This window comes from Alligator sinensis, unplaced genomic scaffold (assembly GCF_000455745.1).
Source record: "Alligator sinensis unplaced genomic scaffold, ASM45574v1 scaffold1603_1, whole genome shotgun sequence".
Lineage (NCBI taxonomy): Eukaryota > Metazoa > Chordata > Crocodylia > Alligatoridae > Alligator > Alligator sinensis.
The window spans coordinates 207,637-232,856 of NW_005843087.1; the positions used below are offsets into that span (position 1 = coordinate 207,637).

The window sequence follows — 25,220 nt, forward strand, 5'->3', positions numbered from 1 at the left end:
GAGTTCCCTCAACGGAGGGGACCCAGAATACCATCTCCTTTCTGTCGTAGTAGGGTTTAAGCATGTTCACGTGAATTGTCTTAGGTTTCCTGCCCTTAATACCCACTACATAGGTCACATCATCCAGTCTGTCCAGGACTGCATGAGGACCTTCCCAAGCAGCTTGCAGCTTGTCTGTTTTTAGTGGCAGGAAAACCATCACATTCTCACCCCGCTCAAAGGTACGTAAGCGGGCCTTCTCATCATACCAGGACCTTTGCTTCTCCTGGGCCTGTCCCAGGGAGTCCCGTGCCACCTTCATCATGTCAGTCAGTTTCTGACGGAAGTCAAGCACATACTCTACCACGGAGGTCTTTGTGGAAGCGATCTTCCCTTCCCACTCCTCTCTCACCAAATCGAGAGGACCTCGCACTCGCCTCCCGAACATCAGCTCGAAGGGCGAGAACCCAGTGGACTGGTCAGAGACCTGGGGGGAAAACTCTCTACTCAACTATTCCTTGGCTGTGTGCCCATTGCTAACGAAGCTAAACTCCCTCATGGGGTGTTGTGAAGGGCTGTGAGGCCCTAAGATGCCTCCAGAGATCATAAAATCACAGAAAATTCAGGTTGCAGGGACCTCAGGAGTCATCTAGTGCAACCCTCTGCTACAAGTAGGACCAGCCCCAACTACATCATCCCAGCCAGGGCTGTGGCTAGCCAGGTCTTCAAAATCTGCAAGGATGGAGACTCCACCACCTCTCTGGGGAGCCTGTCCCGGTGCTTTCCTACCCTCCAAATGACAAGGTACTTCCTAATATCCAACCTCAACTTTCCTTGCTGCAGCTTGAGCCCATTGCTCCTTGTCCTGTCATCTGCCCCCACTGAGACCAGCCCAGCTCCATCCTCTTTGCAGCCCCCCTGCAGGGAGGTGAAGGCTGCTATTCAATCCCCCCTCGGTCTTCTCTTCTGCAGACTAACGTAGATCTCAGGCAGGCTGGCACCTAACTCTGGACTGAAAGATGTCCGCATAGCCCTCAACCTTGCCAGGGCAGGTCTCTCTGCCGCTCTTAGCATCCCACAAAGTAAGCTATCACCTTCAAAAGCCTCTCTGAACAAGTTAGTCTATAAGGTGCCACCCTGCCCTGCCATCTGCCTGACTGCAGAGCAGCATGGCAAACCAACCTAATGGCACTGGTAGGGTTTTGCCATTACGTTCCACCCCAGCACTGGCTGCATTTTAGCAAAGGGTGCAATACTTATGCTTCTCATCCTGCACCAACATATCCTTCGCTGTTTAAACCTGCTAGCTGATTCAGGTTGACTGCAGAGGAGCTCTGCTGCTTCCTACCAGTGAGTAAGGATCAGGCAACAATCAATTCGGAAGCACCTGAGCCCTCTATTTCCTGAAAGATTAAAGATATTCCATAAATATAAATCAGAACTGCTACAAAGAGCGAGCAAAAAGAGTTACAATCAGACTAAAACCCTTTCCTCCTTCCCAAGTGGTGCGTTCTCCCTCTCGGTGGCATTTTTGCTTTTATTGTTGAAATGAAAGAAAATTCTATTTTCCCCCTATGTGAAATATGGACCTGCCTTTATTTCAGATCAATAGACGCTGGAATAAAATGAGCCCCAACCGAGTTATATTCCAGCATTTAAAAAAAAAAAAATCCTTCAAGAAAATCGTGTTTATTTCCCAGCCCTCCTTTAACTCCTGTGAACGATGGATCTTACTTGCTTTCTGTGAACCTGGGGCTATGTAATGCCACCTGAGGGGCCAGGTTTGGGTCCCAGTTCTACCAGTGTCAGTCAGGACTAGCCCCATTAGGTTGCATTGCATTTATCCTGAGACAAACCATTTTATTCTGGGATGAAGTGCAAGAGTACAGATGCCCGTTGTCCTTCTCTGCAGAAAAGGACCTGGGGGGACAGCGGACAAGAAGCTGGATATGAGCCAGCAGTGTGCCCTTGGTGCCAAGGAAGCTAATGGCATCCTGGGCTGCATTGGTAGGTGTTACCAGTAAGTCCAGGGCAGTGATGCTTCCCCTCTATTCAGCACTGGGGAGGCCACATCTGGAGTCCTGTGTCCAGTTGTGGGCCCCCACTGCAGAAAGGATGTGGACACACTGGAGAGAGTCCAGTGGAGGGCAATGAAAATGGTTGTGGGCTGGGGGACAGGACTGGTGAGGAGAGGCTGAGGGAAATGGGCTGATTGAGTCTGCAGAAGAGAAGACCGAGGGGGATTGAATAGCAGCCTTCACCTCCCTGCAGGGGGGCTGCAAAGAGGATGGAGCTGGGCTGTTCTCAGTGGGGGCAGATGACAGGACAAGGAGCAATGGGCTCAAGCTGCAGCAAGGGAAGTGGAGGTTCTATATCAGGAAAAACCTTCTCATGAGAAGGGCAGTAAAGCGCTGGCACAGGCTAGCCAGAGAGATGGTGAAGTCTCCATCCTTGGGGGTTTTGAAGACCCAGGTAGAGCCTGTATAAGCAAAGCAGAATGCAGCCCATGAAGGGCTATCTGGAAAGCCACGGCCCCTCGCTCACAGGGCAGAAGCAAGACTGCACCAAACCAAACCGCTCCCTTTGGCTGCAGCTGCTTTGTTCGGCTGCCAGGGAAGTGCGGAGGCGACAGAGCCGGAGCTGAGATCCCCGTCGCTGGCTGCCGTTCGGACGGAAAGGAAACCTGAGAGTCTGACCACACAGCCCTTAAAAACACAGGCCTCCCCGCAGCCTCTGCCTGAGGCAGACCGAGGGGACCTGGGAGGACGACAGCGCACCAGGCAGGCCCGGGGAGCTGGCGATGGTGCAGAGTCGATGCTGGCGTGTGCCCTGTTATGTGCGTCTGCCCGGGGGAGCAGGATAAGGAGACAGCGAAGCTTCCCCTGGTTTCATCCACCATAAATGAGCGCATCTCCCTCAAAGCAAGGGGGTCCTGTCCTCAGCTGGCAAAGACCAGCATAGCTGCATGGGCCACATTCTCAGCAGGTGTAAATTGGCATGGCTCCATTGACTTGGGGTGTAATTAAGCAAAGGGACATTTAGGCTGCATCTCTGGAAAGCTTCCTCAGCGGGGACTCGTTAGGCCACATAGACTCTCAGAAAATTCAGGTTGGAAGGGAGCTCAGGAGGGCACATCCAGTCCAACCCCCTGCTCCAAGCAGGACCAGCCCCAACTACATCATCCCAGCCAAGGCTTTGTCTACCTGGGGCTTCAACACCTCCAAGGATGGAGACTGCACCACCTCTCTGTGTGACCTGTTCCAGTGCTTTCCTACCCTCCGAATGACAAGGTATTTCCTAATCTCCAACCTCGACTTCCCTTGCTGCAGCTGGCGCCCATTGCTCCTTGTCCTGTCATCTGCCCCCACTGAGAGCAGCCCAGCTCCATCCTCTTTGCAGCCCCCCTGCAGGGAGGTGAAGGCTGCTATTCAATCCCCCTCGGTCTTCTCTTCTGCAGACTCAATAAGCCCATTTCCCTCAGCCTCTCCTCCCCAGTCCTGTCCCCCAGCCCCACAACCATTTTCCTTGCCCTCCGCTGGACTCTCTCCAATGTGTCCACATCCTTTCTGTAGTGGGGGCTCACAACTGGACACAGGACTCCAGATGTGGCCTCCCCAGTGCTGAATAGAGGGAAGAATCACGTCCCTCGATCTGCTGGCACCGCTCCTCCCAATGCAGCCCAGGGTGCCGTTACCCTTCTTGGTGACAAGGGCTGTTCAGCTTCTTGTCCCCTGCCCCCCACCCAGGTCTTTTTCTTCTGCCCAGCCAGTCACTCCCAGCCTGCACCAGTGCAGGGGATTGCTCCCTCCTACATGCAGGACTTTGGACTTAGACACTGCAAAGGTTCAGAAACGAGCCCTAAGAGTGACTCAAGTTCTCACGTGTGTTTGCTTCCTTGCAGCCCATGACAGTGCGGGGCGGCGCTTGGGGCCTGCTGCTAGGGATCTGCATGCTGCTCTCCTGCCACCTGGCCCAGAGCAGAGCAGGGGAGGAAGAGGGCTCAGATGCTGCATCAGGGTTTGTGATGGACCATGCAGGGCTCAGCCCTGAGGACACCAGGCATCAGCCCATGAGCCCCAGCCCTTGCGGCCTCACCTTCCATGCCCCAGACCCCTGCAGCTCGAGTGCCAAGACGTCCTCACCGGCTTCTCTGGAAGAGCTGGACCATCTCAAGAACCTTCTCCGGGACACCAGCGGCAGGCTCAAGGGCCTTCAGAGAGCAGCCGGCGTGGAGGCCAGCCAGCCTGGGTACCAGGACATCATTTCAGAAGTGCTGCCTGGCATCAGAAGAGCAAACCTGGAGTTCTCTGAGAGCCTAGGCAGGATCACGAGAGAGCTGGACGAGCACGTGGCCCGAGCTGACCCTCTCCATCTGACGGAGAAGAGACAGAGGTAAGCACTGCTTGGCCGGCACCCAGGGTTGAATCAGAAATTAAGGGCTGAAAGGGCTCAAAAGATCACTGAGATTTGCATGCATCTCTCTATGGCTTGAGTGGGGCTACAGTGGACTCCCATTATTAGTGAGATTGCTGCAAAGGGGACACGTATCCCAGATCTCTCTCCCTTGCACACTCACCAAACAAGCCACTGGGTCGGTCCTCCACGTGCTGAGCCTCCTGGCTGAGACGCAGGAGCCCAGTAGTCCAGATGGACCTTGGTCCTGCTAGCTCACGCTGGCTCTAGGGTCCTTTTGGCATCACTAAAGCTGCTGGGATTGCATGGACCACCCTGGAAACCCTGCCCTTGACATGTGCCCTTCCTCCCTGCTCTGTGCCCAGGCTGAGGAGAGGCCTCCAGGAGATGGACCAGATGCTGCGGGTCACCGGCCACCTTGCCAAGCAGCTGGATGACACCTCCCAGGACCTCCATGGGGCCTTAGTCCAGCACTTGGATAGAGCAGTGGCCCTCATCAGCCACAGATCCTGAGGTCCTGGTCACGAGGAAAGAGGACATCCTCCAATCTAGGTGTCCGCAGGGCTTTGCTTGCATGTATCTGCAAGGCCGGGTCCTGGGAGGCACTGAACCTCTCCCCGGTACTGGAGACCCAGCTCCAACCCATACGTCCTGCATCAGCAGAAGCAGCCCACGCCTGGTGACCACCGTTTCCTGCCACTCCCATGGGGGTAAATATGAAATAAGGACATGGGACCCAGGAGGCTTATTCCAGATTGACACCTGGGGATTAATCATTGCCTGGCCTTCAAGTCCACCCCGAGCCCCCAATTGCTCTCCATGCCTGAGCAGCGTAGCTCTCAGCTGCAGCTAGCATGTGTCCTCTCTGGAGCTTGACGCCGCAGGAAGAATAGCCACGGTCTCGGTGCCACGGTGAAGGCTTGGCTAGATTTATTGCCTATGAAGCATCTTCTCATTAGTCCACAAGGTACAAGCTGGATGCCCACCACCAAGTATTAACATGACACATGTATTGCCTATGATGCATCTACTCTACCAGGTGCAAGCTGGATGCCCGCCACAAGGTATTAACACAGCCCACGTATTGGGTTCCCCCAGCCAATGCAAGGTTGCAAGGTTTGCAGCCCTCCTTTCCTACAGTGATTGCAATACATCCCCCTTGACATCAGACACATCCCGTACCTTGCAGTTAAATCGTCCCTTGTACTCCCTGTACGTCCCCGCCCTGGAAAATTCCTCATGGATGTGCATGTGCTAGACCATCCAGTACCCACCTCCCCCCTCAACCTCACAATGAATCTGCACAGCTGGATTGCAGAAGCAGTTTTGCCTATTGGTCACAGCTCTGCCAAAGCCTTTCTGTGAGCAGTAGCGACCGGCCCCTTCTCTGCACAGGCTCCAGCTATACGACAGCAGGTAGCAGGACCCAACTAGCCCGTAGCATCCAGGCAAGGATCAATGCTGCAGCCCGGCCTGCTCTTTAAGGGCAGGGCTGTGTACAGAGGACATGGGCAGCTCTAGGATTTTGAGAAGTGGGGTGCAGATGCAGTGCAGCAGCATCACTTATAATACAGCGCCCATTTTTCTCCAAGGAAAAAACAATTAGAAGCTTTACTAATATGCTGAGGGCCTGGGGCTCTATTATTCAGTTCAAGATTGAAGTAAAAAAATATATATAACTTTGTTAGAACATTCATTAACTTGCTATAGCCTATACTATGTATAAAAACCCCACAGCAAATGAAGCAAAAGTAATCAAAAGATGCTTTATCATTAGTCCTGTAGTCATTAGACTTAAATGTACATCTTTCTTCAGATTCATAAAGCAAACTAACCTTCATGAAACTCTTGACCAAGCTTTCAGTGCTTCACTGACAGTTATTTCCGCCCCTGAGTCCCTGTGTACCTGAGTTAATGTTTTTACCTAGCATTAAAAGCAGTCTGAGGACCTGTGAAATAGGAGCTAGATTACCAGGAACAGCAGCAGGCAGCCAAAATGCAGGAGAAAGGGTAACTTCACCAGTGCAACATCAAAAATATTTTAAAAAGACGAGAGGATCATTAGCACCTGTGGAAAGAAGAGTTTAAAAGGAGTCAGGTGTATGATCATGAGCCAGGAAGTCGAGTCAATCCCTCACTGCTGCCTGAATAGAAATACTGCTGTTGGTTTTAAACTTTGGGTGCAGCAGGGTTTAAAACTTGGGGGGACGAGAAAAGTCAAGGGGGGGGGGGGGGCGGGAGCTGCACCACTGCACCCCTCTGGATCTACGCCTGGCAGAGGGCACTTGTAACAGGGTGTCTGTCCCTTTAAGAGGGGACAGCCAGCCTTGTTGAATAATGCAGCTATGGGGGAGCAAGCATCTTACTGGGAGCTTAAAAGCCATGGAGCCTATCCCACAGCCCCATACAGCACCCTGTGGTTGGCAGCAGCAGTAGCACAGGGCAGCCTGGGGTCCTGGGGCAGGGTCTCGTTTTGCACGCCATTGCCAGAGCAAGCTGTGATCCGCTCCCCCCCATGGAGAGCAGAGCAAGGGGCCTTCCACCCCGGGGTGCATGCCTTTTCCTCTGGCTGCCATCCCCCAGATAGAGCTTGGCCCTGGGGGCATGCTTGGGCAGGGGGCTGCAAGGCATGGCCATGGCCCTGGAAGCACACCTGGTAGCAAGGAAGGATACTGCCACACACGTGTCAGCTCGTGTTTCTACCTCCCACCCTTCACCGGCCACTGGCTGTGGACCTGCACCCAGCTCAGCAAGCCAAGTGCCTGGGGCTTCACGCCTCAACCCACTCAAGCAACTGAGGCATGCATGGGCACTGGGGTGCTGGGGGGCCAGGCTGTGGTGGGTACGGCCTCTGGTTATGCCCGTATCTGGGCTCCAGCAGTGGCAGCCACTCTTTCACTGCAAGGGAAGGCGGGAGATTCATCTGTCCTGCGCTGAGCACCAGGGAGCACCCTGACCACCCTGAGAATACCAGCCCTCACATGCATAGGCATATGTCCATGAACACACAGGCATATGCACACATGTGTGCACACACGTGCACACATCCATGCACATGGTCACACATACACACATGCACCTGCCCATGCGCATGCACATCTATATACACATGCATGCACACACAGAAACATGCATGTTCACACATGCACATATCCATGCACATACAGACACATATGCACATGGGCACATATGCACATGTCCATGGGCACACAAACTCATATGCACATACATTCACACAAACATGGGCATATCTGTATACACAGTCACACATATACACATATGCACACACGCATACATGTGCAGTCCCATGCATGCACATACACATATGCGTACACATGCACAAACACAAAAAGTGTGCACACACATAGCTATGCGTATTCCAGATATACACATGGTGACAAATGCATATGTGCATACCCACATAAACACAGGTGCCCACATGCATATACACACATATGCATGCACGTGCATGCCCACACACGCGCATCCCTTCACATTATGCATGCATGCACAAGCAGGAACACACACAAACACATGCACTGACGCATAGACATGCAAGTCTATGTGTACATATACACACACATGCACACACATTATTTATCATGACTTGATTCCCATGGCGAGCGGGACACAAGCTCACACCAAAGACAGACGCCTCCCTGTCCCGGTATCCCACACAGGCAGATGCAGTCTGTCTGGGGTGAAGCCCCACACACCATGTTTGGGCTTTCCCTTGGTGGCAGAGAATCACAAAATCACAGAAAATGAGGGTTGAAGGGAGCTCAGGAAGGCACATCTAGTGCAACCCCCTGCTCCAAGCAGGACCAGCCCCAACTCCATCATCCCAGCCAAACATAGTAGGAATGAGGCAGGTCATAGAGAAATGGGGCTGGAAGCAGCCTCCAGAAGTCACGTCTAGTCCGACCCCCAACTGGGGCTTGGGTGAGGGGCTTTGGACAAGGACCTAAGTCACACGACAGCCAGGACCTATCGAGCACAGGAGTGTGGGTCACGGCCTCTGCATCAGAACTGCCTGGACCCTAAATGCTGGTTGCAGGTGAGAGAGGATCGGGGAAAAACCCAGGCACGCCCCACTCACTCTCCCCTCCAGCCTCTGCCACCCTGGGACACAGGAGATGGAGCAACACAGACCCAGGTCTGACCCCATCAGTCCCTGGCATTTCTCATGTCCATATGACCTGCTGGGCCTGAAGGCCTGGGGGAGGCAAACGTGGAAGGGGCAGCGAGGTCGTATCCATCACACCCCATTGCCACCCACCGAGCATCTCCTCCATCCGCCCTTTGGTGACGGTCCAGCTAATGCATGCTCCTCTCTGCAGGAGAAGCAGCTGCAGCCGTTCCCCAGAGAAGAGCAACCTCCATGGAGCAAAGCTCCTCGCCTTGCCCAGGCTTTGCTCCCCCTCCAGCCCCTCCTGCTGCAGCCACTTGCTCCTTCGCCTGGCAGCAGCTCCTCCCTGCATCCCCGCCTGTGTCGTCACCAGCTGGAGTAAGAGCTGGGGGGGATCTTTGCGGGAGCTCAGTCTTGCTAGTGCTGCTTGCCGGGCAGGAGCCCTCAGCGTGGCCAGTGGCCTGTTGGTGGGGGGAGATCCAGGCTGGCAACCCCCAGCAGAAGTGATGGGGTGTGTAGTGGGGGTGGCATGGACCCAGTGAAGCTCTCCTTCCCCATCGCCCAGAGCAACTTGATCTGCACAGCGCCAAGCACGACTCCGGCTGGACACGTTGCACCCGGCCTCATTGCTCTCTTAGCCGGTAAGAGGGGCTCCTTCTAATGGGGGCAGGTTTGCATGCTGGGAGGTGACGGGGATGGGGCTTTGCATCAGGGGGTGCAGCAGATCACCCCGCAAACTCAGCCAGGGGAAAGTTTTCCAGCCGGTGGGTGAAGCTCCTTTTAAACCCCGTCTGCCTCGCACAGAGAAGTCCGGTCAGTTGAAGGGAGCCCTTCAGGCCGCTGCCCGGATATCGCTGTGTGCCACCATCACTTCCCAGCTCAGCCACGGTGGGAGGAAAGTGTGTGCAGCCGTCCCGTTTCCATTCACCATCTCCCGGGAGTGTGACATGCGTGTCTCCGAAACGGAGCGCTGGCGGCACGGCTGCCTTCCCCGGCTGCCCCTCCGTAGCACTGTAGGACCTGCCTCGCAGGGGCTGCCAGGAGGGATTTACACACATGCATGGAGGAGGCTGACCTCAGCAGAAATACACACACACACACACACACACACCCCTGGTCTAAGTGGCAATGTATTCGTTCACATGCACATGCACATGGAAACCCGCTCTAAGTAGCAATAGATTCACAGACCGGAAGGCAGCTCTAACAAGCCACGGTGTGTAATTAGATCAGTGCAAGGATGTTCTCAGGGCAGGTTTTGATATGTGTAGCCCAACGCCTGTGTGCATGAGATACGCACATTGCACCTACCAATGGGGTATCCACACACCAGCCCACCCACTCGCACACATCCCCCAGCACAAAGTTACACATCGCACATTGACCCGCACACACAGTCCATTTACCAGTCACGAAGCAGGCATGATACGCTGTCACAAAACAGCTATCCACACACACGACACATGCCAGTCATGCAACACCCAAACACACATGTGTGCACATACATGCCAAGCCATGCATTGCCCATGCACATAGACACACCTTACACATGCTAGTTGCACAGCACCCAATGCACAGAAGTGCCTAGTCACATAGATACACATGACACATACAGTTCACACAACAAACACACACACACACATACACACACACCATGCCATGCATCACCCATTCACATGGGCACACATTACATTTACTAGTCACCCACCACCCGACCACGCACATGCACGCACACTCCCCATTCCCAGACACCCATTGCACATACTACAATGTGCACAATGCTGAAGCACTCAAGCATTCACATGTACACAAACACACACGCACACAGACGCACATGACACATGCCCCTAACACAGCACTCAGCCATGCACTCAAGCACAGACACACGCACACACTACATATATTAGTCATACAACACAAGCGTACACATTACTCATACACATAGACATACATGATGCACAATATTAGCACAATCACGTGCACACACAGGACACATGCACATACACACACCTCACATTTACACTTTGCTCAAGCATCTACACATACATTACACCCATCGAAGTCACACAGTACTTATTACACGCACATGCATGTTCATTTTACATACAAGTATCTGAGTGCACTCCCTCCGTGCTTCGTACCAGGGGCTGGATCTCCTCCCTTGTCTCTTTTACACGGCGGATACCCTGTCTCTGGTTATCTCAGTACAACTTTTCACCCTACAGTTGGTCTAAAATCCACAACTCCCTTCAGCCTCATGTTGTGCCCTGATGCCCACAGAGACGGCAGATGCTTCAGGGTCCCTGGCATTCATGGCTAATTCTCCCCCTTATATTTAGATTTCTCCTCCATCGCTAGGGGCACCGTCCATGTAATTTTCTTTTCAACACACCCGAGCCATCATTCCTCCCTCCTTTGTTTCCAAACCCTTTCGCCGCCAATGCATTAATCAGCGCAGCAGCAAGTGGACAGATGCGGGGAGGATAATGACCAGCTAACACAGTCCTCTTCCAAACACGCCAGCTAATAAACAACCCCCTTGGGAAGCTGATCATTTCCCAGATCAAGGCATCCTCATTATGTGCATTTGCTCGGAGAAAAATCGAGATCTTCCCTGTCTCTTCGGAGATGCAGAGGGTTGCGTGCTGCCCTGCTTCCTTGGGGCTGGAGGGCCTGCTTTGGGATCCAGTTCCCACGTGGCTGGGATCAGGGCGATAACCAGCTGGGCTGGAGGCTCGGATTCATTTGGAAAGCTGGTGAGAGAGACGGTGTGTGCATGGATGGAGCGGGCAGCCTTGGGTGCACCGATTCACCTCTGCTTTTTGAGCGGATGGGATCTGCTGGTGGGACCCTTGCTCCAGATTCAGCACCTGGTTGTTCTCCAAGCAGCTGGAGAATCCCTTCCCTCCCAAAGGGAAACAGCTGAAAACTTCCTTCACTGAAGTTGGAATAGACAGACAGACACATAGGCATGAGGCATGTACTAGGATAGATAAAAGAGAACAATAGAAAGAGGGGGTGTATGACGATAGATAGATAGATAGATAATATAAGGTGTGTACTAGGATAGATAAAGTGAGCATTAGAAAATGGGGATAGACAGATGAGGGTAGATATGCAGGCAGGCAGGCAGGCAGATAGATGGATGCATGGATAGGCAGACAGACGGATGGACAGGCAGATAGATGGGTGGGTGGACAGCCGGTCCTTTATTTCGGAGCTAAGTGATGCTAGCAGCCTCTCTGCGTTGTCCCCAGGGAACCAAATTTCCATGGTCCGAGGGCCTGCAGTGTCTCACTTGGAGGGAAGGCACCCGTTTTTCAAGGAACAAGCTGAAAGGCACCAGGCCAGATCCAGCCTGGTCCCCAGCTTGTTGCTCCAGGGGTGCAGGGGAGGTGGGAAGCTGCCTACCAGGGCTTCCCTTTGCGGGGGACTCCCCAGATGGCCTCAGCGGCTGTTTGCTGCCCCCTCCCAGCTGCTGGCATACTGGGCGTACTGGGGGATGTGCCCTGCAAGGATCTCAGCTAGCAGAAAGGCCTTCGGAGGCCAGCCCATTAGGAATAGGGTAGAGCTGAGGCTACTTTGATTTGTGCTGGGCCCTGGAGTGGAAAGCTGGTAGAAAGCCAGTTTCTCTCTCCATCCTCTCCACGTGCGGTGGGTCTCCTCGGGCACGGAAGAGGAGCTAGACCACTTGCACCATCCTTTCACGGGCTGAGGGCACCTGGTTTCTGAGGCCTCAGGGACCAGACCCCTGGATGGCATCAAGACCTTTGCGTTCCCTCCGCCCTTCCCTCCTCTCCCAGCTATTCCAGGGCAGGGTGTTTATCACCATGCATGATTTTTAGGCACTGAAGGCACTGTTTACACACTCCCAACACTATTCAGCCCATCCCAGCACACCTCGCAGGGGAAACTGAGGCACCACAGAGCTAAGCAACTTCTCCAGGGGTGCCCTAATGTTGCCCACAGTGAGAGCTGCTTTGCAGTGAGGATGACAGAGCTGTTTACTGGGACTGCAGTGATGCTGGCTCCGCTCCTCTCCCAGCCATGGTGCAAACCAGGTTACCACATCTGGCATCTCCTAGCTGCTTCTGCTGCTAGCAGCTGGGTGCTCTGCAGACACCCCACGGGGATCTCTGCTCCCTGCTCTGCTCCAGGGTCTCCGGGAGCTGGAACTGTCCCCCTTGCACTTGTGCTCCTCCAGTCACGGTATCTTGTAGGTAGACTCGAATCTGACCCTGAGGGGCAAACTTGCAAAGTATTTGGATGCTTTCCTCCCAGAGCAGAGGTGCTTTAGGTACTCCCCGGGGGATGAGGCACCTAAAGTCCAATGTCTCTAAAATCTGTGTGCACAAGGAGACCTTTAGTGCCGACCAAGGGGTCTAAGCCATGCTTGCAAAGGGGACTTGGGAGTTTATGCAACACTTATCCCTCGCTGTTCACGGGGCTTAACGTGAGATGAGGAAGGTATCCCTACTGCTAGCAACCCCATGCAACGGGGACCATCTCCCTGCGCCAGCCAGCTCTGGAGATGGGCAGTGGTGGATGGACCAGGGGGGCTGTTCTGACATGGCTGCTCCCTGGCTTCGCACCACCCCAAATTACCCCGTCAGCTGCAGGGAGAAGGTGGCAATTAGCCTCCTGGACACTCCTGCAAAGCAGCTATTTTGCTTCCTTTTAAAGTGCAGCACAGCTTGACCCACCCGCCAGGTGTGCGCGAGTGATGGGGAGTGACCATGGCACTGCAGTCCTCTTTAGCATGCCTTCGGTGACCCAGCACCAGGCAGGATGGAGCCCAAGCCCTCCTATGGCCAAACACAGCCTCTGTAGGTGCATTGGAGAGCCCAGCAAGCGGCAAGGGCCTGGTGCAGTGTCCTGCTTTGCAAAGGGACCTGCAAGGACACCGATCCCTGCCTGTGGTGTGTGTGTGGTTTCCCACTCCCCGGACCCTCTGCTGCAAGGCTTTTCCTCTGCTCCTTGCTCAGCAGCACCCCATTGAATCTCTGGGGAAATCGCTTCTCTCTCCAGCCCCAAACCAGGGGGGACATCCAGTTATCCCCCAAAAGCAAAACGCTCCCTGTCCTCTCCCTCAGCCGCACCCACCACCTGGGGTCCTCCCTGAAATCAGCAGGGAGAAATGCCTCCACCCAGCTGGTGTAAATCAGCAAGGAAGGGGATGAGGAAAGAGCCTCAGCTGGTTCTGTGCGGGGCTGTGCCGGGTAAACAGGGTTAGGATTTGGCCCTCACTCCAGCACGGGCTTTCTGTGCTCCTGGATGGCTCTGAATGGGCCTCTAACAGTCTCCTTTGCTTCTGGCTTTCTGGGAACAGGCTGTGATGGATTCCCCTGGATGTCTAGGACAGCCCGGGGCACAGCGCCGACCGACACCAGGCCCCCTGCTCCGCTCTGAGGATGCCCGTGGGCCGGGAGCTGCCTTCCAGCAAGCTGCACCCTGAATGCCAGCCCCAGCTGGCGCCCTCGCCCATGGACCCGGTTGGCACTGCTTAACACCCTGACCCATATCCCCTGCCTGGACCGCCCCAGCGCTTTCTCTGGCAAAGCCTTTGCAGATGCAAGCTGCCCGGCCGGGGCGTCGTGCCTGGGAGAAGAGCATGGGGAACATGGCTCGGGTCGCCGGGGCATCCCCAGCTGTGGGGAACGCGGTGGTGTGGTGCCTGGCCGTGCTCCAGTCAGGTAAGCGGCTTCTCGTCCAACGTCTCCAAAGTCTAGTGACTTTCCCACCAAAAGCCAGGGGCCGTCCTCGGTAATTCACTCCGTGCCTCCGATCCTGCCTTCCCTTACGTGCCTTCCCACCGCGGCTGCTGGCAGGGCTCGAACCCAGCACTGTCCAGGGTCAGAGCAAAAGCATCTACTGCTTGAGTCCAAGGGGGAGCTCCTTCAGCTAGCAGCAGTAGTAAGCTATTGACATACCTGTCACTGCAAGGTGACATATCCATGCACGCGTCCTAGTCGGTCCTCCCAAGATGGGCTGGTGGAGGGGGTGTCTTGATGGTGTCCCCTGTCTTGTCTAGCCGGGGGCAAAGGCTGCAAAGGCTTTGCCAGAGAGAGCTCTTTGATAGCATCCAGGGATCAACTGCAGATTGCACCACCGTGTGTTCCTGTTTCTGGGCCCTGACAACACACCAGCCCTGTGCAGCACACACATGTCCAACGCCTTGCATCTGCTTTCTTCTCCACGCCTGGTTTCTTTGGATGCTTCCATCCAGTTTGAGCTGGGATGGCTGAGGATGTGGGCTGGAGCAGGGGAGGATGCAAGTGGAGGGATGACTGTCTGGGTACCAGCTGTCAGGCCCGTATGGGAGCTGGGGCACTTGAGCCCAGGGGGGTGGAAACAGCTGAAACATGGCACTTACAGACCCTTGGGGAAGGGACGCTGGGTGCTCGATGGCAGAAGAGCATTGGTGTGGAGCATCGTGTCCAGCTTAGGGTGCTGCACTTCCAAAGATCACAGAAAAATAGAAAATGAGTGTTGAAGGGACCTCAGGAGGTCACGTCTCATCCAACCCCTGCTCCAAGCAGGACCACCCCCAACTACATCATCCCAGCCACGGCTTTGTCTACCCGGGGCTTCAACACCTCCAAGGATGGAGACTCCCCCACCTCTCTGGGGAGCCTGTTCCAGTGCTTCACCACACTCCTGGTGAGAAAGCTTTTCCTAATATCCTCCCCTGCTGCAACATGAGCCCATTGCTCCTTGTTCATCATCTGCCCCCACTGAGAACAGCCCAGCTTCATCCTCTTTGGAGCCCCCCTGCCGGGAGGTGAAGCTTGACATTTAATCACCTCTCTAGACCGTGCATCACTTGGAGAATCCAGAAGAGAGCATCAAAAAATGGTGCAAGGTCTGAGGCAGAAAAGAGGAAGAACTGGGATCGTGTCCGGAGCAGAGAAGACCAACAGGGGGTTTGATCACAGCCTGCAAATACCGGCAGGGCGGTTATCCAGCGGACAGAGGTAGACTTGTGTCTGTGGCTGTAGAGGACAGGACTAAGAGCAACAGCCTCAAGCGAAATGGAGGTCGGAGATGAGGAGGGATTTGCTGGCTCTGAGGCTGCCCGGAGACGTGGCGGGATCTCCCTTGCTGGAAGTCTAAGAGCAGGGCAGAGAGACACGGGGTTGCACTGGGTCACACAGAGACAGCCCTGCCTGGGGCAGGGGCTTGAGCTAGATGGACACCCGAGGAGCATCATTTTGCTGTGAGTCCCTGACATGAGGGTGACCGTAGCCATGCGCAGGGCTGAGCCCAGCAGAAGACAAGCACCACAGTGGCATCGGACCCTGGTTTCTGGGACCAACAGCTTCCCTGCTTGGTAGGAAGATGGAGAGAGAAAGGAGCCAGTTACCCTCCAGCTAGGCCTGAGCTGGAGCCCATGGCATCTTCCCTTGGCACCCTTGCTCCCATGGGCGATTGCTGCGGTGAGAGAAATGCAGGGCAGGGGTCCCTTGCATTGCTTCCCACCTTTCTGCTCCTTCTTTTTCAAAATTTCCAGAGGTAAAAGTGGGGGCAATGCTGGATTTTTTTTTGAGGGGGACCTCCTCCCTCCAGCCAGGGGCTGGGCAGTGATTGCCTAGCCTGTCTCCATGAGGAGCAGCCCAGGACCCAGCCCACCTATTCCCCCTAGGTTGCTGATTTCTGCCCTGCTGCTGCTCCATGAGACACATGATTTGCACTCAGGGCATGAGATCCTTGGATTTTTGGTGCAATCTGAGCCTGGAGCAGGGGGTATCAATTTGGGAGAAGATCCCTGGTGCTTGCTTTAGGGGTTGGCAGTGAATGAGTGGGGTAAGGGGTGCAGATTCCTCTTCCCCATGTCCCCTAGGAGAGCAAAGCCTGATTAATGCTGTGTTCGCAGCCCCGGAAAGCAGAGGGGAGCAGCACTGGGGTCGCGCGGTGAGTCCGAGGCCGAGCTGAAGGCAGAGCCCAGGTGTCCAGGGGGTTTGAGACCTGCTCACTGGGGCTCAGCGTGATGCCAGCCACCTTCCTCCCTCGTGCTAGCAGGGCTTGAACCCGGCACCTCCCAGGGCCCAAGGGGACTTGAGCCCATGGGGGAGCTGCTTCAGGTAGCAGCTGTAGTGAGCTATGGCTATACCAGCCTCTAGAAGGTGACAGATCCATGCACACATCCTAGTCTGTCCTCCCAAAGCATCCCCCAGCAGCTTGGCAAACTCTTCCAAAGCTAAGCTGTATGCACAAGGGACCTTGCACCCACGGGTGAAATGCAGCCACCTCTGGGGAGGAAAGAGGCACCTGCTTAAGCACTTTCGAAGGCGGAGGAATATAGAAACCGGTGAAGCCTGCAGAGAGAGGCCCAGGTGTGGTCCTGCCCCGGAGAATGACTTGTGCCCGTGTCTGTCCATCATCTCCATCGCAGCTGTCCTGGGTGAGCAAGCAAAGCCCCTGAGAGCTGAATCAGGTTGTCAGCCAGCGTACCTCCCCCACGCCAGACCTTTGGGCTGCAAGGTGCAGGGGACTAAGTCTGAGTTGAAAAAAACTTGAGGATCCGTGTTTTACCTCGTCCAAGAGGAATCACAGCTTTCCTTTTATTTTTCCTTCTTAGAAAGACAAATCCCTGCCTCTCTCCCCTTGTACAGAAAGAGCCCGAAGGCCGTAACAGGTTCACAAGATGAATAGCCCAGATCCCAAATTGACTGCGTGTGAAAACATCTCATGATTTTTTTAAGGCAGGGTCATGTTTCATTTATTCTTTTTTTCTTTTTAAAAGCCCGTGATTTCTGGAGGCTGAGGGCTAGCAGGGCTCCCGCCGGTGTGCTGTGAAGTTGCTCGGATACAGATTTCATTGCAAGTGCCTCCATCTCTACTTCCTCCCAGTCAGAGCAGGAAATTCCTCCCAGTTTGGAGCTGTCTCCCAGTCTGGGCTACCATGATGGCAAGCAACATGGCTAGGGTGCATGTGTCCCCAAACACTCAGCCCCTTGCATTGGACCGTGCCTGTTTGCTGCGTAGCGTGATGGGGCCGGTGTGACGTGTCAGCGCGGTCGGCTTGGCGCTCCTGGCTATGCCGTCAGCTGCCGCAGGGGTTTCTTTAGGAGCATGCAACTGGACAGGAGCTCCTGGGTCCGCGTGTCGTGAGCAGGCCTGTCAGATAATTTTGCACACACGTCCTTCCCGCTCCATCAGAGCCAACTAGGTTGCTTGCGACCACTGCTCCTGCTGGCTGGAGATCACCTTCTCCCTTCCAGACTCATTGAATCACAGACAATGAGGGATGAAGGGAGCTCAGGAGGTCACATCTAGCCCAGCCCCCTGCTCCAAGCAGGACCAGCCCCAACTACAGCATCCCAGACACAGCTTTGTCTACCCAGGTCTTTAAGGATGGAGACTCCACAACTCTCTGGGTACCCTGTTTCAGTGCTTCACCACCCTCTTAGTGCAAAAGTTTTTCCTAATATCCAACCTCAGCCTCCCTTACCGCAGCCTGAGCCCACTGCTCCTTGTTCATCATCTGCCCCACTGAGAACAGCCCGGCTCCATCCTCTTTGCAACCCCTTGCAGCTCATCCGTGGCCAATTCAGAGCACTGACACATGCAACCTACTCCTCACACGTTCCACTGAGCTGTCCGCCCCGTCGTGCCTCTCTCTCTTCCCTCAGCCACCCATTTCCACACTGGTTTCCCTCCCCACCCTTTAGGCACTGGTCCAGCCGATTGCTACTGGGCCTTGATGCCAGGAGCTGGTAGCAAGGAAATGGGCTGTGTGGGGGAAGCAGCGAATGGAGGGGTTTAGCAGTGCATCTTAGCCAACACCTCAGGGACTGAACCGTGCCATGGAGAGCCATCACTACATGAACCCAGGAGCTGGACGAGGCCCGCAGCAGAGGGGGTGCCATGCATTTGCAGTGGGTGGAAGTGAAGCATGGATCCTGCGGGTCAGGAGCTCCCCATGACAGTCGCAACATGCCTAAGAGCAGTTGCTCTCCAAGCTTTTAGCCCTGAGGGCTAATGCAATGGCTTTTCCCAGCCAAATGGGCCATGCAGGTATGGCAGGTATGGCGTAAGTCTCAGCGAGGGGCTGGGCATGAATCCCCCCACCGACACGAGGATGGATGGACAGCGGCAGGGGGAGTTGAAATCCTTCCCTCTCCTCCAGGCGACTGACCAAGCAGCCGCAGCACTTGATCTCTCCTGACATGCATCTCCCCTCCCACGCGGAGGCTGGGGCCCAGACGGCCACATCACGCCCCAGCACACGTGCGCACGGCGGCCCATCAGATGCAATGAGATCAAGCGTGCCCGGCTGCCCGGCTTGGAGCAGGCTGCTTGGCACGGCCGAGGAGGGATCTGCTCGCAGATGCCCGGCTGTTGCATGAAGGAGCTGTGAGCGGGGGAAAGGGCAAACTCCTTAGGACAGGGGATGATTTTTTCAGGTCACTTGGATGCCTTTTGGCATGCATCGAGCAGCAATTCTGCTCCACCGTGAATTGGGGGCCCTACAGCCTGATTGCCCGGAGATTTGGGGCATCCAATTCAAGAGGTTCACCTTGTTGGATGGAAGGGCGGGGTGTGCTCAGCACTGGGCCTGAGAGGGGCATGGGGAAGGAAACCCCCCCAGTCCATACCAGTCTGCCCATGAGGATCAAATCCCTTCCTGACCCCAAATGCAGCTTCGGTCTGACCCTGAGTGCAGGGGCTTTGCATGACATACACCCCCCAACCCCTGGCCCAGGGGTCTGGCACCTGCTGCCGACATAGCCCCCTGCTCCTCTCCCCCCTCTGCCCCGTCCCCAGGTCTCCAGAGAGGTCCTGAGGCCACGGAGACAGGCTGAAGCCCATCCCTGCCGTGGTTTTGGGGTCCGGTCCATGGGGACACTGCTCAAACAAGAAGCATCTACCTGCGTCCCGCTGGGGCCTCAGGGGCCTTGGCATGTCCCTGTGCCGTGGGCGCTGTGGCTCAGCCCTGTGGCCGTTGTGTCCCTCTCCGCAGCGCTGTCCCAGCCGGTGCAGACGCACAGCCACGCCGAGGAGCGCCTCTTCAAGTACCTCTTCAGCAGCTACAACCGCTGGTCGCGGCCCGTCCCCAACATCTCTGACGTGGTCATCGTGCACTTCGGGCTGTCCATCGCCCAGCTGATCGACGTGGTATGTACGTGGTGCCGGGCTCCGACTCCCCTCCCGCAGCCTCCGGTGAAGGCTCAGAGGCTGCTAATGCAATAGCCAGGCGAGGCCGAGCCCAGCCCCATGCTTCAGGGCACATGTGGCGGGGGTCAGGAAGAAAATCCTCTCTCCGCCAGGGTGACGAGGACGGTCTTCAATGGCTCTGCCACTGATTGACTGTGTGGCCTTGGGTGAGTCCCTTATCCTTGAACCTGCAGCCGCTAACGTGATGCAAACATTTAGCATCCAAAGGGACAGCAATACATTTCTGTCTCCGTTCGTTGTTTGTAGCCCAGGATCAGGCAAGAAGCAGAGACAGAAATGTGAGAAATACCAGGCGCTGCATCTGGGGAAGAGCTACCGAGCGCATGCACGCAGGATGGGGATAAGTGGCCGGGCAGTGACGCTGTGGGGGTGGAGGTGGGGGGTTTCGGTGGAGCACGGACTCCATGCAAGTCAGCAGCCCAGCATGGAGCTGCATCTCCTGTCTGCTAGGGCAGACGGTCCCTACCCGGTACTGTTGCAAAAACAAACAAAAAAACGCACGTGCAATTATGGGTTGAATGAACAGGAGCATCGAATGCAAGACGTGGGGGGTGCAGGTACCGCTCTACCCCGAGCTGCAATCTGGGGTGCATTTGCGGACTCTGCCTTTTCGTAGGGATGTCGAGAAACTGGAGAGGATCTCGAGGGGAGCAGCGAGGATGACACGGGCTGGGATGCAAACGTGCGAGGAAAGACTGAGACAGGGAGGTGGGTTTAGGCTGCACAGGAGATTCAGAGGCAGCTGTTTTCCCTGGACAAGCAGGACCCAATGGGTTCATACTGCAGCAGGGAAGACTGAGAGCTCCCTAATGGTCAGAGCGGCAGGACGGTGGCACCAGCTGCCCAGGGGAGTGGTGAAGTCTCCATCCCTGGAGGTTTCCAAGCAGGGCTGGGGTTTCCAGTCCATCAGGGCTGGGGTAGAGGGAGCAGACCCTTCCTAACCCTGCAGGTCTGGGATGCATTAAGAGCAAAGCCATTGCTGGAGACCCCAAACGAAAGCCAAGGGCCCGCCGAGCCGTTCACAGCAACGACTCCTCCAGCAGCTCAAGACAGACGCTCGTGGCCGGGGAGTGCAGCACTCCAGTAAATCTCAGCTGACACCCCATCCAGCAAGAGAAAGACCTTCAGCGCCCAGCAGCTAACAAAAAGGGACAGCGTGGCATCTGCAGAAAGGGCTGGAGTGCAGGGCACTGCATGTGAGCTCCTGGTGTTAGCTCTCCCCAAACTGACCGCTGCGAGCCTTGTAAATCAGGGGTGCTGATCAAACTGGGGGCAACTAATGCCACAGCCCTAAGCTGGAGGGTATGGCTTGCTAGTCTGTCTGGGCTGCGGGGCCAAAAGGGACGAGCTTCTGTTCTTTGCAAGGCTCCTAATAGGCAATTTTAGGGCTGTATTTAGAAACCTGATAGGATTAAATGAGTGTCTGGAAGGGAGCTCCCAAGGTCCCATCTCGTCCAGCCCCTGCCTGAGGCAGGATCAGCCCTGTCCAAGCCAGCCCAGACGCATCCATCACCTAAACCCTTAGTAAAACTACCGTCAACTCTTACATCACACCTGACCCTGCCACGGGGAAAGCAGGGGGACCGCGGCAGCCAACATCCTGCTGCTGCAAAGGTTGTTCATATAAGCTCGAGAGATGCCAGGAAGAGGCCGTGCCCCCACTACAGACCAGTCTGTACCAATATGACCAGGGGAAAAATCCCTGTCCCCCAAAAGGGCATCGGTCTGATGCTGAGTGGAGGGGCAAGATGCTCTAGTCAGGACCCTCTGGGTTTGAATCCCAGCAGGAGCATTGGCACAGCCCAGTCCCCATCCTTGAAATAAGCAGTAACATCCATGAAAGGACCTGGGGCTGGATCCTACCCCAGCCGAGTCTGCATGCACACATGGGTCAGACGTCCTCCTCCTCCTTGCTGGTCTTGAAGGTCGTAGTGGCAGCATGTTACCGAAGCGAGTGCATTTGTGGATTTGCAAGTACTGAAAAGAGATAAATTAGGATCCACCTGAGCCCACTTGGGCATCTCATAGGCGAGACATGGGCTGGGCGCTTTCTGGTTCAGTTAATGGGGTGCAACTGGGTGCTGGCTGCAGCCCAGGCTGGGGATGGGACTTAGAAAACTCAGGAGTTTCTAGTTAGAGGGTCTTGCCTCTCTGCTCAGGGTCAGACTGATGCTGCATTGGGGGTCAGGAAGGGATTTTATCCCCGTGGTCAGACTAGTACTGTCTCGGAGGGGGTTGCCTTCCTGTGTAGCCGGAGCATGGCCTCGACCTGGTATCTCTCGAGTGCATTTTAGCACCCACCATAGCAGCAGGACACTGCCAGGCTTTGCCCCTCTGCTTTACCTGGGGCAGGTTTGGGTGTCTCTGGGCAACGCACCTGGTAGCTCTGCAGCGTCCCATGGCAGGACACAGGATGTGGTCGTCCCCCTACTGTTGAGGCAAGTGAGGTTGTGCTGGATGTGATTTTACAGGGCGGACAGTGCTAAGTGATGCCAGGCAGGTGAGTGATTTGTGCAGCCAGGCAGGCCCTGTTACAGTGTAAGCAACCGGGCCGACCCTGGGACCGGCAGCGCGGGCCACAGCGACGCGACCTGGGTGCTGAGCTTCTGCGTGAAGTGGGGAGCGCTGTGAAGGTGCAGGCGAGGGCGGACAGGTGTCAGGCTGAGCTTCCTTCAGCAGCATTGCGCCCATCTCTCAGAAGGGACTGGGGTTTTTAACCCCCTCGTGCTCAGCACGGCTGGTTACGGATGCCCCGGCCGGGGGTGCCCTGGGGGCCCTGACCCTGCACAGCTGCACCTGGCAGAAGTTAAGCACGAGCATAAGTATCTGCAGGAAGGGGCTGGTCCCTGAGCCGGAGCTGGGCACATTGGCCGTGTGACCCAGCCAAGCAGCCATCAGCCGGTCATTGTTGTTACCCAACAGGTTTGAGAGTCTTTTCATTTGCTACAAGCACCAGACTTGATGGATCAGGAATAGCCCGCCTGCCTGCACATCTATCCTTACACATATCCTCCATCCATCCATCCATCCATCTGTCTAGCTGTCTATCTATTTGTCCTTATACAAACTCTTCATCCATCCATCTATCTTTAAAATTAACCTCATCTATCTATCTATCTATCTATCCTTATACATATCCTCCCTCCCTCCCTCCCTCCCTCCATCCATCCATCTATCTGTCTATCTATTTGTTCTTATACAAACTCTTCATCCATCCATCTATCTTTAAAATTAACCTCATCTATCTATCTATCTATCTATCCTTATACATAGCCTCCATCCATTTGCCTATCCACTTATCCTATATCTATCCATCTAGCCTAAAATTATTCTTCTTCTCTTTCTCTCTTTCTTTCCTTCCTTCCCTTCCTGCCTGCCCATGCACACTAGTGTTAATGATGCCAGTCCCAGCCCGCTGTGGCCCAGAGGCGAAGGTGGCTGGTGTAGAGAGGGTGGCATCTCAGCCCCTCACTGAACAGGCCCCATGAAAGCTCCTGGTTTCACCTCTGAGGCTGGTACCCTTCGAGCTAACCCCACTCTCTGTCTCCTGTGCCCTAGGACGAGAAGAACCAGATGATGACCACGAACGTGTGGCTGAAACAGGTGAGGCCCATTTCCTGGGGGGGCACAGAGGGGATGGGTGCATGTCCTGGGTGACAAGGGGATCTCCGGAGGCTTTGAGAAGTAGGCTGTAGGCTGCACCCCGTGGGGCTGGGAGACTCACAAAAGCAACCTTGGCAGCTGGTTTTCAGCCTTGGCCCACTTTGTCTGGACTAAAGCCAGTCAGAAAGACCTGGTCACGGTTCCTGGCAGCTTTCCCCTTGTGGGAACAGCTCTGCTCCAGCCTGGGCGAGGGGCTGAAGGCTGCCTGCATCCCGGCCCCTCTCCCCACTGCAGCCTTTGGCAGGGGCTGAGCCACCCGCCAGCAAACCAGCCTGAGACCCCCTTTCTGTGTGCCCGCCGCCAGGAGTGGAGCGACTACAAGCTGCGCTGGAACCCGGACGACTTCGACAACGTCACCTCCATCCGCGTGCCCTCGGAGATGATCTGGATCCCGGACATCGTGCTGTACAACAAGTAGGCAGTGCCCGGCTCGTGGCAACAGGGCAGGGAGGTGCAATTCCCGATGCAATCCCGAGAGCCTGGCCCTGCTTTCCATTGCCAACCAGGAGCAACCCCAGGAAAGCCAACGGGGCTGCCATTGCCTCACTGTCCCCTTGTATTTCCCGACCCTCCTATAACCCGTATTAACTTCTAAGCTCTTTAAAATGGGGATCATCTCTGGTCTGGGTTTGTACAGCGCCTTGCACACCGGGGTGCTGGTCTCTGCCTGCGACTCCAGTGACGCTGTATTTTCTCACATACAACATGCAAACTTTTCCCCCAAGCCGCTGGAAACTGGAGAGCGTTTTTTACGTGAGGAAATACCATGATCACCTGCTGCTTCTGCTGCAGCTTGCCTTGGGGAAAAGCCCGGCTTAGCAGCATTTTAAAGGAAAGATTGGGGTGCTTTTTTTTACAGCTTCTTCATTCTGCTCATCTAAAGCAAAGTGCATGTCTATCTGTCTATTTATCTATCCTTATACAAACCCTTCATCCACTCATCTATCCTTAAAATTAGCCTCTATCTATCTATCTATCTGTCTATCTAGGGGTGTGTTGCATGCAAAGAAAAACAGTGCATGTAATAAAAAGCTGGCAGACTTCATCCAACTCAGCACAGGCAGGGTCAGGGCAGACACAGCCTCAGAGGCTGCCCCCCCCTCGTCTTAAATTTGGGTGTTGCTGCCACCTCGCGGCCACTGGCCGTGACTGCAGAGCATGTCCCACGGGCCTGGAAGCAGGGGGGCGACTCCTTCCAAGTGCCCTCCAGCTTTGCAAAGTTGCCCGGGGACCCTGTGTCGGAGCCCCGTACCGCTTAGGGACCGTCCGCCCTAGCCGACAGGAGATGCACCTCCACGCTGGGTCCAGGCCATGCCTTTGCCCTACTGTGTAGCATGGTTCTCCCTTGCTGTCTGGCAGAAACCCAGCTGGGCTGTGTTGCAGACGTGGCTTAAGAAGCCAGGAATGGAGTTCCCAAGGGATTTAGGTGCCTGTCACCCCGTGGTTGCACCCCCTTTTGCCACCCTGAGCCTTGCTGGTGTCCTCTGAAGCACTAGGTGTTGGCCACAGCTAAGGTCGGGGGGTTGGCTGGGGTACCCTGATGCTCCTGCTGGCATCTCTCCAACCCAGAAAGGCCTGGCTGGGGGGGTAGGTTTAATTCCTGCATTTGGGGTCAGATCCATCACCCGGCAGAGGTCAAGAAGGAGTTTTTTGCCCCAGGTCTGGATTGTGGGGTCCAGACTATAATGTCCTTTTCCTCCGGTCCTCTGAGCATTTATGAATGGACTCCTCTCTTGCATTCACCTATGGTGGGCTGTAGGATGGGGTTGGGGTGTCTGGGGTTGCAAGGGTGACTGGTCCCTAGGGTCAAGTGGGTTCCTGTGACTCTACGGCCAAGCAGGCCCCGTCCAGCCCTACA

General features: G+C 55.3%; 2 protein-coding genes across 3 annotated transcripts in view; both read left to right on the forward strand.

The window, feature by feature from the left end:
- The window catches only part of LOC106723070, a 15,693-nt gene extending 9,476 nt beyond the window's left edge, over window positions 1-6,217 (forward strand). The window contains exons 2-3 of the mRNA XM_025193662.1: window positions 3,881-4,371; window positions 4,758-6,217. Coding sequence (XP_025049447.1) covers window positions 3,881-4,371; window positions 4,758-4,905 — 639 coding nt within the window. The 3' untranslated portion in view covers window positions 4,906-6,217. The remainder of the gene's footprint in view (window positions 1-3,880; window positions 4,372-4,757) is intronic.
- Window positions 6,218-8,950: 2,733 nt separating this feature from the next.
- CHRNA2 (cholinergic receptor nicotinic alpha 2 subunit) overlaps window positions 8,951-25,220 on the forward strand; it is a 19,418-nt gene continuing 3,148 nt past the window's right edge. Inside the window, exons 1-5 of one of the 2 annotated variants that reach the window (XM_006037233.2) lie at window positions 8,951-9,162; window positions 13,851-14,214; window positions 19,485-19,639; window positions 23,258-23,302; window positions 23,667-23,776. In XM_006037233.2, coding sequence (XP_006037295.2) covers window positions 14,091-14,214; window positions 19,485-19,639; window positions 23,258-23,302; window positions 23,667-23,776 — 434 coding nt within the window. In that variant the 5' untranslated portion in view covers window positions 8,951-9,162; window positions 13,851-14,090. Of the gene's footprint in view, window positions 9,163-13,850; window positions 14,215-19,484; window positions 19,640-23,257; window positions 23,303-23,666; window positions 23,777-25,220 lie in introns of those variants that run through there. The other variant, XM_025193675.1, reaches the window with a different exon arrangement.